Source organism: Kockovaella imperatae, assembly GCF_002102565.1.
Source record: "Kockovaella imperatae strain NRRL Y-17943 chromosome Unknown BD324scaffold_1, whole genome shotgun sequence".
Classification (NCBI taxonomy): Eukaryota; Fungi; Basidiomycota; class Tremellomycetes; order Tremellales; family Cuniculitremaceae; genus Kockovaella; species Kockovaella imperatae.
Window position 1 is genome coordinate 392,471 of NW_019028941.1, and position 17,610 is coordinate 410,080.

Consider the following 17,610-nt stretch of genomic DNA (forward strand, 5'->3'; position numbering starts at 1 on the left):
ACTGTATCTGCTCCTAGCTGCTGTTGATAGCCGCTCGGGAATCGTCGATCACTCATCGAATTTGCCGAGCCGCCGCCGCCGCCTTTCTTTTGTGATTCCAGATATGGCGACATGGAAAGGAAAAAGGTGCAAAAATGAGCGAGCGTTGTCTGACTAAGAGGTGGGGGGGTTATGGCCAGCATCCCAAAAGCTCGTAGGAGGGGCATATCCTTTATTCTCTCTCTCCCTCTGTCTCTTTCTTTCTCCATTCAACCTCAACTTTCACCGTGTGCTGCCTGCACCCCTACCTCATTCCGAATAATAACTTATCTCGACTCCGAATAGATCAAGCGATCAGCCAGGCGACTCTGTTGACAAATTCCATCGTCTCTCGCCACACTCGGCTTCCGTTCCCAATGCCCATCGCCATCGCCCCTCACGGTGGAGTCCTCAAGGACCTCATCGCTAGAGATGCATCTATTTCTGAACGACTGAACGAAGAAGCTCGTCATCTAGCTGATATCTTCTTGACCGAGGTGAGTGATCGATCTTCTTCTCTTCTCGCATTCCCGTCAAGGAAGCGCGCTGAACGATTGCGTACAGCGGCAATTATGCGACCTCGAATTGATCCTCAACGGAGGGTTCTCCCCGCTCGAGGGGTTCATGTCGGAAGCCGATTACCTGAGTGTGAGGGACACACTTAGACTCGCAAGATTCAATGGACAACGACAGGGAAGAGTTTTCCCGATCCCCATCACGCTGGACGTCTCGGCTCAGGATATTCAAGTCCTAGGCTTGGCACAAGGTGTCAGGGTAGCTCTCAGAGATCCAAGAGACGAGTCAGCACTTGCCATCTTGACGGGTGAGTGTTATATCGCCACAGCCACAACAGTCTTGTTTGTCATGCGCTGAAACGCCCCGTTGTCCTAGTTGGCGACATTTACCGCCCTGACAAACACATCGAAGCTGAACAAGTCTTTGGTGCCGATGACCTTGCACACCCTGCAGTTAAATACCTGCACCACACGACCAAAGAATACTACGTCGGTGGTAATGTCCAAGCTATCAAGCTTCCTACCCATTACGACTACGTCGCAATCCGATGTGAGCGCGACCCATTTCACAAAAAAAGGTAGATCATGCACTGACGACCTCGCTTAGACACGCCGACTGAGCTCCGAGCATTCTTCAACAAGCTCTCGTGGCGAAAGATTACCGCTTTCCAGACGCGAAACCCGATGCATCGCGCTCATCGAGAGCTCACGGTTCGAGCCGCTCGTCAACAGAAATCCAACATTCTCATCCATCCCGTCGTCGGGCTTACCAAGCCTGGCGATGTCGATCACTATACTCGTGTGAGAGCTTATCAGGCGGTGATGTCGAGCTATCCGGATGGATTGGCACATTTGGCTCTGCTTCCTCTTGCAATGCGAATGGCTGGGCCCCGCGAGGCAGTGTGGCACGCTATCATCCGAAAAAACTATGGTGCCACCCACTTTGTGAGTGCATACCGCCTTTTGTCGCGAAATCAGGCTCATCGCTCGTAGATTGTCGGTAGAGACCATGCTGGGCCTGGTAAAAACTCTCAAGGCAAAGACTTTTACGGACCCTATGATGCACAGGAACTCGTCGCTCAATATCGTGAAGAGATTGGCATCGAAATGGTCCCTTTCCAAGCCATGACCTATCTCCCAGATTCTGACGAATACCAACCCGTTGGAGATGTTCCCAAGGGTACTAAAACCGCCGATATCTCTGGAACAGAGCTCAGAAAGAGGTTACGCACTGGAGCTCCTATCCCCGATTGGTTCTCTTACACTGGAGTCGTCAAGGTGCTCCGGGAATCATACCCACCAAGACCGAAACAAGGATTCACTATCCTACTCACTGGCTTGCACAACTCTGGTAAAGATACCATCGCTCGAGCTCTCCAGGTCACGCTTCAACAGAACGGATCCAGATCCGTCTCCTTGTTCCTTGGCGAGGATATCCGTCATACGCCGACGACAGACCTCGCTTTGTCACCCGAAGACAAGCATTTGAACCTTTTGCGACTTGGAATCGTAGCCAACGAGTTGACAAAAGCAGGAGCCGCAGTCATTGCCGCCCCGACAGCACCACATGATGTCTCTCGTAAAGCCATTCGGGACCAAGTCCAAGGAAGCGGTGGCAACTTTTTCCTCGTTCACGTCGCGACACCTTTGGAATGGTGCGAAAAGGTCGACAGGAGGGGATTGTACAAGCGCGCAAGAGTTGGAGAGATCAAGGGTTTGACCGGTGTTGGAGACGTGTATGAGGCACCTACCGATGCCGATTACACTTGCGACCTCAGGACGGACAGTATTCCGGAGATTGTTCACTGTGAGTGCCCCTGCCGACCACGATGCTTCATGCTGATGTCCTCTCAGCTATCTTGATGATCCTGGAGTCCCAAAGCCTCGTGTAGCCATTTGCAGTGAACCAGGTCCCAGTCCGCATCGATCGCCGCATCTTTGGCCTTTTGTTCACTATCTTGCCCCAAGTCCTGTAGGATAACAACATTACTGATAGACATTCTCAGACATGCATATGACCCAGTGTATACATATTCATCCGCTTTCGTACTCATAAGGCTGAAAATGAAATACCCACCAGTCTCTTATAATGCAAAGGAGAGTCACATTTGCCCTGTGGATCTTGTGTCTGACGACAAGCCAACCGATGAGGCAACTCTCGACCGAACGTCATGCACTGATCTATCTGCCTTCCTTTGTGTGGGAAAATACTCGGCAGAATAGCGCTTCGGAGCTGAAGTCGATCAACCAGGGGAAGGCGTCCCCCAATCCTTTCACTGTGAGCCTGAGTGATCATCGCTCGGCATCGACGGTCAAGGGGAAAGGGGTTTGTCCATGGGTGCAGGAGATATCCCTTTGACGTGTCAGCGGGATGAATGGTCCTGAGAGGGTGCTATTTGTACTCGATCTCTCAAAAGAGCTCCGAGCTGCAGCTTTCAGAGTTGGCCCGCTTGCTTCGAGCAGCTCCATTGAGAGTTAGGAAATAACGAACATGGAGGATGGCATTGTCAAGGTGAGTCTCTCGAGACTTCGGCGGGGGTTCCCTTTGAAGGCTTGCTGATAAGTTTATTCCGTGCAGATTGACGATATCTCACCTCAGATCATTTATGGCCCAGAGGGAACATGGAAAGCTCCAACATTGGCAAATGGTGAGTCCCCGCATATATATCCCTGCCTTTCTGGAGTGTATGAGCTCACCAGGGCACAGATGGAGGGGGCGCTCTTATGTCATACATGGACTCCACCTTTCACATGACCACTGGCGAGGTCAGTTCACAAGCTGCGCGTATCTTTCAGCCTACTTTGTGGCACTGACAAAGCCACCAGGGATCCTACGCCACTCTCCTATTCAACGGTTCTGCCGTCACTGCGTTTGGTGCACTCAGAGGGAATCACGGGGTTTATCAGGGTCAGTGACTCTTTCTCCATTGTCTATTGAAGGTCGCTCAATCTGCGTAACAGTCTTCCTGGATGGGAAACTCGTCAATGAGACTCTTGGAGCTGGAAACGACCTGTACCAGCAGGTTTTGTGGAAAGGAGAAGGATTGGGTCTATCACATCATAACCTCGTGCGTCGGTTGATTCTACCGATCATGTCAGTCGGATCATCAGGATTCCTTTGCGCTGACCTTTCGGTAATCCGTAGACTCTGGTCAATAGACCGTCACTCACTAATCTCAGTCTTTTACCCGATCCAGGGGGATGGATATACCTAGACATTGATTTCTTCCTCGTCAATCCCGCAGGGTGTGTACACCTGTTGGACAAAGCATTTGAGATGAGGAGGAAAGCTCATGAGAGTGTCAGGCCCCTCATGACTGGTAGCATTGTCACCACGCAACACGATGATGGTGATTCCGCTTTCAAATACTCTGGGTCAGGTTGGTCTACACAGCAGAGCGATATGAACCAAGGTGGAGGATTCCGTCAGTCTTCGACACCTGGAGATAGCGTCTCGTTGAGGTGTGTGGCTCTTCATTCATAGAATGGATATGCCTCACACTCCTCTCCTAGCTTCTTTGGACCTCGAGTACAGATCTTTGGAAATCTCGGATGGCAATATGCCACGTATTCTGTCAGGTAGGTTTATGACTAAAGACAGCGAGGCGACCGGAGACTGATGTACTCGTTCAGCATTGACGGCGGGGAACAGACAACGTACATTGGCAACGCTTCTCAGCTCTACTCCAAGGTCCCCCGTAAGATTTCTCTTTCACCGACTCAATCCACCACAGGCTCTCGCTGACACCGCGTTTCAAAGTCTTCACCGCCGCCATGCTGGGCAATACGTCTCACACGATCACACTGACCAACGTTGCGGCAGATAGCCCTGGTAATCTGGCTATAGATTACGCAGTTGTGAACTACACGCTTGACTCAGCATCCGAGGCATCCGCATCCTCGGCGTACAGTCTCCCAGTCATACCCTCTGTTGTCATCGACCCGTCAGTCGTTACCTCCGACTTCCAACCAGAGCCTTCTTCGCGGACATCTCACATCTCCCTAGGAAGCTCCTTGAGATCCACTTCAACCTCTGCACCACATCTCGTCTCTACCTCTCAGATCCCCGGTCCAAGTATAGAGGCTGGCAACAGTCAATCATCAGCCAGCCTGGCAACTCAACACCCCGCCGTTATTTGGAGCCCCATCGTAGCGGCCATCATTGTCTCCGGACTCTTGCTCGCTTTATGGATCTGGACCAAGCGGAGACGAGAAGGTTGAGAACGTAGAGAGGATGACACCGATAGCCAGAGGAATCTCTTCGCCTCTACTTCGGAAAGTAGACACCGGTCAGAGGCGTCCTTGGAGAGCGTGGATCCGCTTACGACAGGCTTGATGACGGGGTATGGATCGACTTACATGTCAGGCTTTGAGACGACACAGAGCGCGTACACGGGAGTCTCTTACGGCGTCGACGTGAAGGCAGCGAGTGACCTGGAGTACCCTCAACCTGTGCATCTCCGTGGCGCGGCCACTATCAAGGAGACGGGACACTCGTCCACGCTATTCACTAGAGAGTCTCTCCCAACAGATTCGCTCAACTCCATAGAGGAAGAACAGGAGGAAGCCGATAAGGATTCAGAGGATGTACATCACTTGATCCCATCCGAGAGGCTCAGTGAGATGACGACTCGCTCCTTCAGTATGCCCCCTTTTCGACTCGAGATTTCAGATCGTGAGGACACCTGTGTCGACACTGACCCTTTCGTGGCGCCACCTCCGAGTCCCTGGAGTATTCTACCGTGGCGAACAAGACGGATAGAAGGGTTTGTACCTCGTAGTGTGTCTTCGTGGTCCGTTTCCGGGGATGAGTCGATCACAAGCGGCAGATGCCATAGGTAGAATAGGTGTGCATGTCAGCGCATTGGCAGGAGCAACTGACTGACTGGGTCACTTGCTTCCCCCGGCCGTATCGGCGATGAAATCTGATAAGGATCCGACGTGGCGTCATTTACTTGCCGGCACTGCATCGCATGCGATTTTTGGATCTTGACGTTTCGTTCCTCATCTCCGTCTCCCATTAATCGTCTTCAGAGGGTCTGTGTATGACCCCTGACAACACCAAAGGATAAGACGTTATGGAAGACGACAAGTCCCCTCTTCACGCCCCCCGTCCGCGGACTAAGAGGAAAGGCGTCAGTCCCGTCCGATGCTGTATCGGGATCGTTGTTGTCTTTGGGGCCTTGATATGTGTCGCCATTGGAGTCACTTGCTTCGTCTTGGCTAGGAACGCTATCCGCGATATGAGAGATCCTCACAAGGGACTCTTTGTATCTAATGCGACTATACATACCCCGGACATGGTCCGACCATTGATAGAGCAAGATGACAGCTTTGATGTGGTCTTGGGCATTTGGGTCCGAGAGCCGAATGCCAAAGTCGACGTCTCAACGGCAGCAGAGTTCCTGGAGGAGATAAACAGTCAGGATAATTCGACGACTAGCGAACGTCCGAAGAAAGCTGTCGGCTTCCCGCTGGAGAAGCGCAATGACCGAATCATATATGAAGAAACTGTATTTAAGAACATCAAGATGAACGGTAAAACCCATGACAAGGTCGTCGAATTCAATCTACCCACGGATATTTTGTGAGTGATCAGATATGTCCACTCCCATGCATCTATCTACCTCGCTCGTATGATCTGCCCGCTGATCGTTCGAACCAGGCAAGACAGTCTGCTCTTTTCGAGCGATGTTCGAGCTACAATCACCGTCATACCTCACGTTGCGGATCTTGAGGCTATGAGCAATTACTCAGATTGGAGACCAAGCAAGGTCAAACCTTTGCAAAGACTTTCAGAGGAGTACGTGGCTGTTAGCTGGTACGGTGCTAAACGTCGCCAACTTCAGCTTCGAACATAAGTACGACCAATCCCACTCGAGCAGTAACACCTTGAAGTGGGGAGCTCTGAAGCACATTGGCATCAGCAGCAGCTTGGTAGAGCTCGTCTCCGAGACACAATGCCTCGATATGGCTAAGAAGGTTGATTGGGTCCTGCCTGATGTGGAAGATGAATGGGAATACTTTGTACCGAACAAGGCTCGAGCGAATCAGGCTGTGGCTTTGGCGATGACCAGCAAGCCATACTTGTACACGAGGTATGTTACCCGTCAGCATCAACATGTCGTCGTACTGAGGTGAGCCTATCCAGGTCCCACGTCTACATGATTCAAGAGAGTCGTCCGATTCCTAAAGCGGACTTTGACAAGCGGCACGATCAATTGAGGAGGAACTCGGTGAGTCATCGTCGTCGTGTCGGGATGGTAAGTGGCTGAAACCTCACTATAGTGTGGCCGAAACTACCTGCCGCCAGAGATCTCCCGTTTCAATTGTCACAGATCATATGGATTGCATGGCAACTGGGAGACTGTCTTCACGATCGGCCCAGATGGTTCAGCTCAGGACCTTCGATACGGCCCATTCTTAGGTGTCGTCGGACAGTCAGCAGGACCCAAGGTCCGTGGACTCTATCGTTCATCAAGCTCTCGCTGATAATCCATGTAGCACGTTCAAAATCTGCTTCCTAAGCGAGCGGTGTGCGTCAACTCCTCCGCTCCGGTCGACATTCCTCGGCTCCCAGAGTTCGTTCCTGTGAAATATGAGGTCCGCTTCTCGACCATGTCACCTGCTCGACTCAGACTTTTGGAAGACTTCGTACCGGCAGCGCACATCAACTTTACAGCAACGCAGAAGGAAATGGCGGATGCTCACGATGTCTGGGAGCAGAGCAGTGAGTCACCACCTGCCACTGCAAGTGTCGTTGCTCAGTTCCTGTCGTTCTTCTTAGATGGCGTCTGGGGCAACGGAATGACGGGAGCTCGACCATACACGAGGCTCGTCTTGGGGACCTTGTCGTGAGTTGCCTTCCATCCGACGTCCTCGACAAATAGAATGACCAATTATTAGCGACGTCATCCTGCCACCCTTCATTTTGACACTGGGCCTTCTCTACTGGGCAACGCGACAGACCGCAGCTGGAATCTCAATCACTGGCGCAACGTTTGCCATCTTGAGCTGGGTGGTAGAAGTCGGTCAAGTCATTTCGGAAATGTGGAAGTACGAGGAGATTGGACTTTTGGCGTTCCAGGCGGTCGGACTCTTATGGTCCCTCTTCCAAATATGGATCATTGCGCGACTCATCCTGCCTTACGAGATGTCTCTTGGAGGGGGGCTAAAAGGCGCCGTCAGGCGAAAGGAGCCTTCTCACAGAGAACGTGCAAGTAGGAGGATAGACACGGGACCTTGGTTCTTGTGGCTCGGGGTGAGTATGCCGCAGATCCGGGAACGACGGCCATCGAAACGAGCTGACATTATGCCCTCCATAAGATCCTCCTGGCAATATGGGGCATCACGTATTACTCCTTCATCGGCCGGTTCCACCTTGTCGCAGCTGCCTTCGCGCATGAGCCACCTAAGAAGCCCTGGAAGACTGCAGCAGGAGCACTAGTCGATGCCTTATGGAGCGTGGCTATCCAAGTCCAGCTGGTACATAATCAAAAGGCAAAAACCTTCGCCGGCACCTATCATCTCGTCGCTTGGCTTTCGCTCGTCCAATCAATCGGAGGGCTCCTGTATCATTTACCGATCATCGTCGGACGGTACGAAGTGGGCCAAGGTCTTGGTCTGGATAAAGTCATAAGACTCGTTTCCGAGCTCGTCATGGTTTGGCAAGGAACCAAATTTAGTAGAGTGGAGCAGAATGTTCCTGAGGAAGAAGAATAGGGTAGACCTGGCCGGGTACTTGGCATGCACCATTCAAAGGGAACTCGGGGGATTGCAGATCGGCTGCCGCCTTGCCGTACCCTCGATGTCCTGATAAGAAGCGCTGACAAGGGGCAGGCAACACTGATCGACGCCGCTATTCACGAAGGCTGAAATGTGGGCCGCGGTAGTGTGTCGAGGGAGAGAGAGAAAGATTTGACTTGATGCCTCCTTTGTCCGGCCAGGATCCTTTCTCAGTGTTTCTGGTGTTCCTTCGAAATGCAGCAATAATGACGACCTCGCCCCTTGTTTCATACTCGATGGCAGTACTCCGTACAGGGGGAAGAATGAGGTCTGCTTGTAAGTCACCCGTAAAGTTTAGTTCTGACGTTCTACGGACAACTTGCTCAGCCCTTCCATCTTTCGTTCTGGGCTCAAGCGTATCTGAGAATGTCTGAAGGGAGCTAGGCATGACGAGTACAGTTATCGTGAGCTGGGGAATGATGATGTGCTACCGAGAAAAGTAATAGAGATTTTGTTCTGATACCCTCTTCAACCCCTCTAGATTGACGATGCTTCGCCTCAAATCCAATATTTCTCCTTGCCGAAAAATGGAGGCGGAGGGTGGACGACTTTCATGAATGGTCAGTCGCATTCTCCTGGAGGAGTAATGTGGTAGACATGAGCTGGCCATTCATGTATGCATCACAGACAGTGTGCAAGGTCACTTTTATGGGCAGACTCGTCATCTATCCACTGGCTTGGTGAGGCTCCCAGTTCTGTGAACCAAACCCAGATTGATTGCACTACTGAATCGGCATCCAGGGCGACTACCTATCCTTGACGTTCCGCGGATCTGGAGTATCGGCCATCGGACCATACAATGAGAATCACGGGAACTACACGGGTGAGAAGTTGTCCGTCGCTCCCTCTTTGCGGCAGCAAGCTGAACCTGAGCGGCGCCCTCTTTCGTCTTGGCCAGTGACAATCGACGACAAGAGCATCGGGCAGTTTTCCGGCGTGGCAGATTGGCAGATGACCAATCTGTTACCAGATATCACGGATCTCGACCCGATGGTAGATCATACACTGGTGTGCTTACCGGAGTTGATTTGTCCTATCGATTCGCTCACGTCGTCAGTAGGTCATCACGAATGCTGGAAATCCTGGCAAGCCGAATAGTGTGTATCTCAGCTTTGACTACATTCAAGTCACCTATCCTCTGTGAGTTTGAGGTCGTGGAGGACCTTTGTGTGCATTGGAGATCGACGTCTCACGTTGCCTAGCCCTTCCCAAGAGTATACCAGCGCCGTCGATGATACGTCTTCCGCCTTCGCATTCGACACGGGTTGGACTTCAAAGAATGACAGTTCAGGAATATGGTATTCCGATTCTGCGCAATGTGACAACTACGAATGGAGCTTCCTTGACTTTTAGGTGAGAGAGCGACATCCAGCCTTGCAAGTCATATACTGACGACTCAGCTTCACGGGCTATGCGGTTCAGCTCTTCGGCACAGTGACTCAGGGGAGCGGCAACTACACCGTGTCGTGAGCTGTTTCCACGGAACCATGCTATAGATTCTTTGTCTTGGTCCTGACACTTTGTCCGTAGCCTAGACAGCGGAGAAGAGCAGCAATTCAACTCAAATGATCCCGTAAATACCCTACGCCGAGTTCCGAGTGAGTTCATCAAGTCGACTGCAGACCCCGCTGACAGTGGGTTTCAAGTCTACACAGCTCTTGGTCTTGAGCAAGGTCCACATACCTTGACGCTTCGGAACGTACCCACAAATCAGGGTGATCACTGCAACATCGATTACGCGGTTGTCAACTCGACCGTGGAGGCTGAGTCTTCATCGCTCAGACCTACCACATCTGTTGGGGGCAATATCGAGAATGCCGTGTCAAGCAGCTCAAATCCAGTCTCCAGAACTGCCAGCCCCATTGCCGCGGTCGGAGGACCGCGTTTACCCACCGGTATGAACATCAGTGGCGCCATATCCATCTTCGGCCCCAGTCCTTCTCTCCCATCTCCCTCACATCAGCAGAGCGCTGTGACGATCTCCACTACCGATACCGGATCTTCTTCCGATGATCACAACGAACGAGACGTATCGACCGGGACTGTGGCAGGAATATGCTCTGTTCTCACCATTGCCCTGATAGCGGTGATGATCGGGTTTTGCGTTTGGAGGAAGAAGCGTTTGAGAGGGGAGGATGACGAGTCTGACTTTGATGATCAAGAGCTGATGATAGAGTACGAGGCTCCGACTGCTAGAAGTCTGATCATCTCGTGGTTCCATCGCAGGAGAGATACCATGGGACGGTTGTAAGGGTTTGCATTTTGGCTTTGCGACCACAAAAAAGTGCCACATGTCGACGACGCATTTTGAGAACTGCCACATTTGCATTATCGCTCAGATCTCTCTCTCTCAGGCACGACTGACCTCAGCGACAAGACATGAGAAGTGGTAAATCTGGTCTTGTCAATGTATGAGACGGAGGCTGATTGAGCTGTGTAGTGGTAAGCCGAGCGATGAGAGCATCGCAGGACGCGTAGAAATATAGGTTCATCTGTATGAGACCACTGAGATTGCATCGAGTGGTCAGCAGAAGGCGAAAGAGAGAGAGAGAGAGAGAGAGAGAGAGAGTAGAAAGAGGCGAAAGAGGCAAGAAAAACAAGGGGAGTCGCGTGGTGAACCTCTCTTTCTTTCTTTTAAAATGCCCCGTTCTCCTCCTCTTCCTCGACGTCCCCTCATATTCGTCTCATAGCATATAGCCATACTCTGTGCAGAGAAGCCTAAACAACACCTCTATTCTATATCATCTGGCCAGAAAGCGACGACGAGAAGTAGATAACAGTGACTCAACACGGCATCAGTGAAACAAGGGAAAAGCTGGGACCACCTTCTTCTCTCTAGCTACCCGGGACAATCCTCAAAGACCTTAGAGAGGGTCACTTCGATCATATAGCTCCTCATCAACTTTCTCAAGCGGATCAAATTGATCACTACGTCGTCTGGCGTGGCGCGCAGATAGTGGTCGAACCTCTGCTCTCCAATCGATCGCTACCGCAAGGTGCGATGTCAACGGCGGACCAGGTCTCTCTCGCAAATCAAACTACCACTTCCCATCAACCATCCTCTTTTGCCTTGACGACCGATCATACACCGACTTCCACATCGACCATCCGATTGGTTGGTAGTACAAGTACCGGAGGTGAATCTGCTCCAGACGTCGCAGCGTCCTCTTCCGCCAATCCGCCGACTGTATCCGTTATTCCTGCTTCACCCTCAAACACGGACACCTCTACCTTTCCTGACCAGCCTTCCGTTGGCCCTGTTCCGTCAAACACCACGGCATCATCAGCTCAGCCTAGAACCATGAAGGATAAGCAGCCCACAGACTCGGAGACCGCTTTGGTGTCCAATAGCACGTCTGCGTCGGTTGTTGACAAGGAGAAGAGCGCGATGACAGCTGAACAAACACCTGGATCCGGACAAGCGACTGCGTCTGACAAGTCGGGACCAATAGATGCATTGACGAGGAAGCTGTCTGGGAAGGGGGCCGCCAGCAAATCCCAACCGGTCGCCAACTCCACACTCACGGATGAAAAAGTCGCCTCAACCAGTACCGTTTCACCCAAAGCCACAACTCCTGCTGTTGCATCCACCTCCAAAACGTCCAACAACCCCACATCATCAACGAGTCAACCTTCCCGTACCACTCCTCCATCCGCTGCGCAGAAGAAGAAGCGGAAAAGGACAGGCTTTGCGGCATTCCTGCTCGCTCTGGGATGTTTGTCTGCTTCGGAATTCGAGGATGAGAATCCTTCTAGACCGACGGTGGAGAAAAACCCTTCGACAACAGCAAAACCCTCCAATGTCAAGCCAGCTGCTACGAATGAGAAGTTGGCGACCCCATCTGGCGCTGCCGGCGCATCAGGTGGGGTCAGCGCTCCAGGCATCGCTTCGGGATCCAAAACTACTCCGGTATTGGCTCCTGCCGTGTCTCCCCAAGGCGCGGACGTGGTCATCGCGCCAACACCCGCAGTCTCCGTTCCAGTGGACGAGGTGAGAACACAGTGTTGTCGTTGTATCCATGCTGACACGCGAGTTCAGACTGCTGGAGTAACTTCGGCAGCTGTTCAGCAACCTGGATCCGGATCGGAACTCCTCTCCACCCCACATCGAAGCTCTCAGAACCGCGATGTTGGGCTTGCAGATTCAACACCGACGCAGGTTCAGGGGACATCATCAGGCGACGCGTCTAAATCAGAGACCAGTGGAGGTTATTCCGACATGCCTGATACCGATATGCTTGTTGGGAACGAGAGTGGGCAAGGCGATGAACAGGACGGCGATTATCCGTTAGAAGAGGAATACGAGGATGAAGAGGATAGGCTGATCGCCCAGGGAGGTATGGGCATCCCGATAGACGAGGTGAGTCGGATTTCTGTCCAGGTACGAGAGGGCAATCTGACCCGTCGCAGCATGGCCAACCAGCTCCATTGTTACCAGTCATGGATCGGGTTCACTCTGGCCGAAAATGTCTTGTCCTGGATCTCGATGAGACGCTGTTACATTCCAGCTTCAAGGTGAATCTTTCAATCACCTGCAGGACTGACGCTGGCAGATGCTCCCCAACGCAGACTACATCGTTCCGGTGGAGATTGAAGGTCAAACACATAACGTCTATGTCATCAAGCGTCCGGGCGTGGACAACTTTCTCAAGGAGATGGGCAGACTATATGAAGTTGTCATTTTCACCGCCTCCTTATCCAAAGTGGGTTCCGTCCTTACCGATCTCCTTCGTTTGACTGAAAACTTCCCTTCAGTACGCCGATCCAGTTCTCGACATGCTCGACGTGAACCGTGTCGTCAGGCATCGTTTATTCCGAGAAAGCTGCTACAATCACAAGGGCAACTATGTCAAGGTGAGAAAGGTTGCATTGTTGTTTTTTTGCCCCAGCTCATGGTGTGTACACAGGACCTGTCACAACTCGGACGTGACATACATGAGACCATCATCATCGACAACTCCCCTGCTTCCTACATCTTCCATCCCAACAACGCCGTCCCCGTATCCACATGGTTCAATGATCCTCACGACACTGAATTGACGGATCTGTGTCCTTTCCTCACTGATCTGTCAACCGTCACGGACATTCGGGGAGTCTTGGACGGCTCGATCTAAGTTTGCCTTCTCATGCTTAGGTTTTGTGCATCAGTAGTGCCGCACGCCTTCTGAGTCGAGCAAAATTAACCCGCTTCCGCCATCGAGAGCGACGTTCAGATCAGTGGTTTCGCGCCCCTCTGGTCCTTCTCAGATCTGGCCTTACTCTCCCCGATTTCCCCATTCCAAATCTTCTCTAATCACGGTGGATCATTGTATATCAATAACCCTGGATTGTATGGCATGAGCTCACGGTACTGCTATCGAATTCTCGAGATCCGGCTTCAGCATCATTCGCATACATTCGTGTCTCCCGTCTCATCAACGCGAATGACTATCAACAAACACGTCGAAACGAATATATCTCTCAGAGAATGGTGGAGTCTGGGCTTTCCGGCATGGATCCTATAACATCATGTAGCTTGCAGCATATCATGCATAGCTTGAGACTATTGCGCGGGCCACATGAATGACAGAAACATACATACAATAGTCAATGGTGATACGGCAAGGAGGTGCGCAAGGCTGAAAACGTATCTACAGTGGTAACTGATGTTGGGCGAGATGCTGCTCCTTGCCGTGATGAGGCGGCTGGAGTAGACTCTGCATAGATTGAGGTTCGCGAAGCATCGCTGTGTACGTCATGCCCTCTGGAGTGGAAGGCGTAATATGGCTGGGGTGAACGCGTCGCAATGGTGGCAGGCGTAACTCCAGTGTCTCGAAGAGTGTAGGCGATAGGCTGCCGAGCAGTCATCTCTCCGACGAACGCCGCGAGTCGCCGTCGTCCATCGGATTCTTCATAGCTGCTGCGATCCGCGACATGGCTCACTTCCAGGAAGCATGGCTCACGAGAAGAGTACATTTTGTCTGTTTCGAAGAACGACCCGTCAGAGGATAGGCGAGCTGCCGCAGTCTCGCATCCCGGCCGTGTCCGCTTGCGATAGCAGTACCATCCTGTCAGCAGCATGACTACGATCGCACACGCCACAACAGGTCCTACGATAGCTCCGACCATGAGCCTGGAACCTGATCGGTGAGTCTCAGCGGACGCCGTAGACAGGACCGTAGCATCGCCCGCAGGTACACCATTATTCAGGATGGGTGTCGTATTTTGTGTCGCAACACTGAATGAGACAGAGAAGGTGGAGGCTCCGGAAGTTTTGATTGGTCTAGAGGATGATTGTGACGATTGCACGACCGCCACGGCCGTCGCTTTTGAGGTAGAGACGACGACCCCAGGTGGCAGAGTGGCAGGTGGAGGATTGGTACTGTTGACGACTGCGAAATCGATGCCGAGCCAACGTTCACCCTTGCTAACAAGGACATTGCGAAATTGAACAAAGTGTTCCGTATCTTCGAGACCGCTGGCATAGAAAACTTCACGGGAAGCAGGCACACGGTCAGCGACTCGAGTTCATTACCAGAGAACGTTCAACCCACGCGGTATCTGTCTCAGCCTTCCTGGATACTGATTTGACCGTGATCCCATGTCGAGTCCGTCGAGACTAGATGTTCAATAGTCAACAAGGTCTTTCAAAAGGCTTTCCTGCTCACTTGACGGACATGTTGGCGAGATCTGATCCAATGGTCCCGTAGATGCCAATCGATGAACCCGTGAATCTGTTTCATCCGATTAGTGTAACCCATTTGAACCCCAGCAGCCCCCTCACCTCATGCTGAAGACTTCTGATTCATCCGTAGATGTCTGCGTGGAATTGTACGTCCCATTCACTACCAGGGCTCTGCTGCCACTGAAATCCAGTACAGGCGACGAATCGTCAATGGTCATCGAATAGATAGTACCGACAGCAGGTGCAGTATAGATGGCATAGTCGATCATAAAGGCAGTCCGATTATCGCCATTGGTGCCGGGGATACCATTTCCAGGATATCCGTACCATCTCAGCAAGTGAGGCACAGTCGGATCGAGTCCAGTCTGGGCGAAAAATAATTGTTGAGACAGCATGGTAGCTGGTTCCGTGTAATTGAAGGGCTCTCCGTTGTCGATACTATAACTCGAGTATCCAGCTGGATTGCCAAACTTTTCTCCGTATAGGTAGACTGCACTGCCGTTGAATGATAGCTCCATGGTCGATCCGCTGGAGTAGGTATGGTGGTATGTCCGGAGATAATGGTCCTGTTGATCGTATAATCGATGCCAAGTATCATTACCAGAGCCTGAGCTGTACCACCGGAACATGGGCGATACATCGTCTAACTGATGATGCGCAATCAGTTGACGCTCGGCCTAGTCGGGGCTCAGTGTACGTACTGTTACATTCATGGCCCCCACTGCGGCAAGATCACGCCTCAATGAGTACTTGATGAGTATGTGAGTATACAGGAGTGTAATTGTGCCTTTCCCATCTCGGTCTCGGGCGAGGCAAATGAGACGGGGACAAAGGTTCTGGTTCTGGTGAGTCTTACGATATCCAAAGGCAAGTGAACCACTTCCGACCACGGTTAGACTCTGAGCACGCCAGAGACAACGGGAGACCATGGCAAAGGCGAACCTTTTGGGGATCCCATCGCAGCCCTTCCTTTGTGGAATGAAGTATACGGGGTCAGTAGAGGCTCGCGTAGCTCCACAAAGGAGCCTTGGACACAGGGAAAAACGGGGCGAGGGGGGATCAGTGACATGAAGGACCTGCCGTTCCCTGCATTGCGCATCCCTTTCGCTAAAAACAACGCTGCGCGGGCTGTCTACCATGCTCATCATTCCTTGATCTCATCTCCTGTCCTATTGCGTTGGTCCCAGATACGATATAGCTTGCGATAAGAGTGAGAAGTGTCTGAAGCCACCGACGTCGATTGAGCAGCGCTTGACGGAATGCTCGGCGGTGTCGAGTTTCTATATGGTAGAGACGTCGGTGACTTTACATCTCGAGAATGCAGAGAGTATTGGAATGTGGCACTATCAGGTACAGAGGGCGTACGAGATGCTGCGCCTTGTCTTGAAGAAGGAGTCGCAGGTGGAGATCGGCCCATCCAGAATGGAGTCTGACTACCGTGACTGTGGGGTTCAGATGCAGCTGATGATGGTGGGTTGATACTGTAGGGATAGTTGGATGTGGGCAGCGTCGTGTGACCAGATACTAGAAAAGGGTGTCGCGTATCGATCATTGGCAATACCTGAGCCTCATTTTCCGGGCCAGAAGTCGGAGACCGGTAATATATCGTTTGCGCAATGATTTCACCATTGTCGACTTGAGATTGGACATAGGTAGGAAGTTGGCCGCTCGGTGCATCCGCGAGGTCCAAGGGCTTCGACTCGACCAGAGAATCAACATGTCCTGCTCGGCTGGCTCGTCGCCTCCCTCGGCAGAACAGCCACCAGATGAGAATTGTAGCAAGGACTATTGCCAGCACGCCACCCGCAATTCCACCAGCTATTGCCCCAATGTTGGTATTTGAACCTTGCGCGCCACCTGCGGATGAGGCGGTGGAAGCGTCATCTCCAAGTGTAGGTGCATCTAGGCAAGGCCTACCTGTATCTTGGGAATTTCCCGCTCCAGTGGCGTTTGCTGGGGAAGAAGGTGTGTACACGGCGCCAGTTGATGCGGTGGTGCTTGGAAATGAAGTGCCAAAGGATGTGGGACTCTGAACCGAGGTCATTGAGCTTGAGGAGGACTCTAAGATGAGGCTGGACTGGAGCGATGCGGACGACTGAGGGGTCAAGGTGGAGGAGGCATCGGTCATGGTAGGGTCTGTGATGGAGTTGACGCTCACGCTTGTTATCGGACCTGGCGCTATATTGTCAGATTCTCCTGAGTCTGGAGCGATAAGTGTGACAATAGCATAGTCAATATCGAACTCTGTCGCCCCTGCGGCAGGATTGGAGAACCAAGCTAGCTGATGCTGATTATTTGGATCCAAGCCCGTTGAAGCGCATAGGAGTTGTCGTGGTTGACCCAACGGCGGCTCTGTGAAATGAAGTGGGTTTTGCCCATCGATCCGGAACGCCGTGAAGCCTCGAGTGGATCCACGTTTGGCTCCATATAGGTATATCGCTGTCCCTTCAAATGTGATGGTCACAAAATCATCCACTGTCGAAGTGGTGTGGTACGTATTTGCATAGTAGTCGCTGTTGTCGCTGATACTACTCCACGAATTGTTGTTTCTTGCAGACGTAAAAACAAACTGCGGAGAAGTGTCATCGTACTGAGGGTGAGAGTTAGCTTGGCGTCTATGGGAGGATG

At 52.0% G+C, this 17,610-nt stretch overlaps 8 protein-coding genes across 8 annotated transcripts; 6 read left to right on the forward strand and 2 right to left on the reverse strand.

Moving 5' to 3' along the window:
* Positions 1–395: 395 nt before the first annotated feature.
* On the forward strand, positions 396–2,425 carry BD324DRAFT_575130 (hypothetical protein; the record flags this gene model as incomplete). Its single annotated transcript, XM_022013107.1, has 6 exons — positions 396–515; positions 583–841; positions 910–1,083; positions 1,141–1,478; positions 1,527–2,340; positions 2,388–2,425. The coding sequence occupies 6 exons, from the start codon at positions 396–398 to the stop codon at positions 2,423–2,425; spliced, it is 1,743 nt and encodes a 580-aa protein (XP_021874291.1).
* A 134-nt stretch (positions 2,426–2,559) lies between these two features.
* Positions 2,560–3,357, forward strand: BD324DRAFT_611518 (hypothetical protein). Its single transcript, XM_022014275.1, has 4 exons — positions 2,560–3,045; positions 3,112–3,181; positions 3,241–3,291; positions 3,335–3,357. Exon 1 carries the CDS (start codon positions 2,623–2,625, stop codon positions 2,890–2,892), a length of 270 nt encoding a protein of 89 aa, XP_021874292.1. The 5' UTR covers positions 2,560–2,622; the 3' UTR covers positions 2,893–3,045; positions 3,112–3,181; positions 3,241–3,291; positions 3,335–3,357.
* BD324DRAFT_647536 (hypothetical protein) lies at positions 3,025–4,754 on the forward strand (the record flags this gene model as incomplete). The annotated part of the gene is made up of 10 exons (XM_022017678.1): positions 3,025–3,045; positions 3,112–3,181; positions 3,241–3,299; positions 3,360–3,441; positions 3,495–3,601; positions 3,679–3,779; positions 3,840–3,995; positions 4,047–4,112; positions 4,167–4,231; positions 4,294–4,754. The coding sequence occupies 10 exons, from the start codon at positions 3,025–3,027 to the stop codon at positions 4,752–4,754; spliced, it is 1,188 nt and encodes a 395-aa protein (XP_021874293.1).
* An 857-nt stretch (positions 4,755–5,611) lies between these two features.
* BD324DRAFT_647537 (hypothetical protein) lies at positions 5,612–8,255 on the forward strand (the record flags this gene model as incomplete). Its single annotated transcript, XM_022017679.1, has 9 exons — positions 5,612–6,120; positions 6,199–6,336; positions 6,383–6,631; positions 6,685–6,769; positions 6,822–6,989; positions 7,038–7,263; positions 7,321–7,387; positions 7,440–7,794; positions 7,860–8,255. The coding sequence occupies 9 exons, from the start codon at positions 5,612–5,614 to the stop codon at positions 8,253–8,255; spliced, it is 2,193 nt and encodes a 730-aa protein (XP_021874294.1).
* A 449-nt stretch (positions 8,256–8,704) lies between these two features.
* BD324DRAFT_647538 (hypothetical protein) lies at positions 8,705–10,569 on the forward strand (the record flags this gene model as incomplete). The annotated part of the gene is made up of 10 exons (XM_022017680.1): positions 8,705–8,722; positions 8,800–8,878; positions 8,946–8,998; positions 9,060–9,141; positions 9,217–9,326; positions 9,379–9,458; positions 9,521–9,616; positions 9,719–9,784; positions 9,849–9,916; positions 9,965–10,569. 10 exons carry the CDS (start codon positions 8,705–8,707, stop codon positions 10,567–10,569), a joined length of 1,257 nt encoding a protein of 418 aa, XP_021874295.1.
* A 2,156-nt stretch (positions 10,570–12,725) lies between these two features.
* On the forward strand, positions 12,726–13,432 carry BD324DRAFT_575168 (HAD-like domain-containing protein; the record flags this gene model as incomplete). The annotated part of the gene is made up of 4 exons (XM_022013110.1): positions 12,726–12,833; positions 12,872–13,021; positions 13,074–13,172; positions 13,226–13,432. Coding segments are annotated over 4 exons (564 nt in total), but the record flags the coding sequence as incomplete, so codon positions are not given.
* A 439-nt stretch (positions 13,433–13,871) lies between these two features.
* On the reverse strand, positions 13,872–14,961 carry BD324DRAFT_611549 (hypothetical protein). Its single transcript, XM_022014276.1, has 2 exons — positions 14,852–14,961; positions 13,872–14,788 (listed from the first exon to the last, which is right to left on the reverse strand). Exons 1-2 carry the CDS (start codon positions 14,898–14,900, stop codon positions 13,905–13,907), a joined length of 933 nt encoding a protein of 310 aa, XP_021874297.1. The 5' UTR covers positions 14,901–14,961; the 3' UTR covers positions 13,872–13,904.
* A 1,083-nt stretch (positions 14,962–16,044) lies between these two features.
* Positions 16,045–17,610, reverse strand: BD324DRAFT_611551 (hypothetical protein). The gene has a single exon (XM_022014277.1). The coding sequence runs from the start codon at positions 17,108–17,110 to the stop codon at positions 16,127–16,129; it is 984 nt and encodes a 327-aa protein (XP_021874298.1). The 5' UTR covers positions 17,111–17,610; the 3' UTR covers positions 16,045–16,126.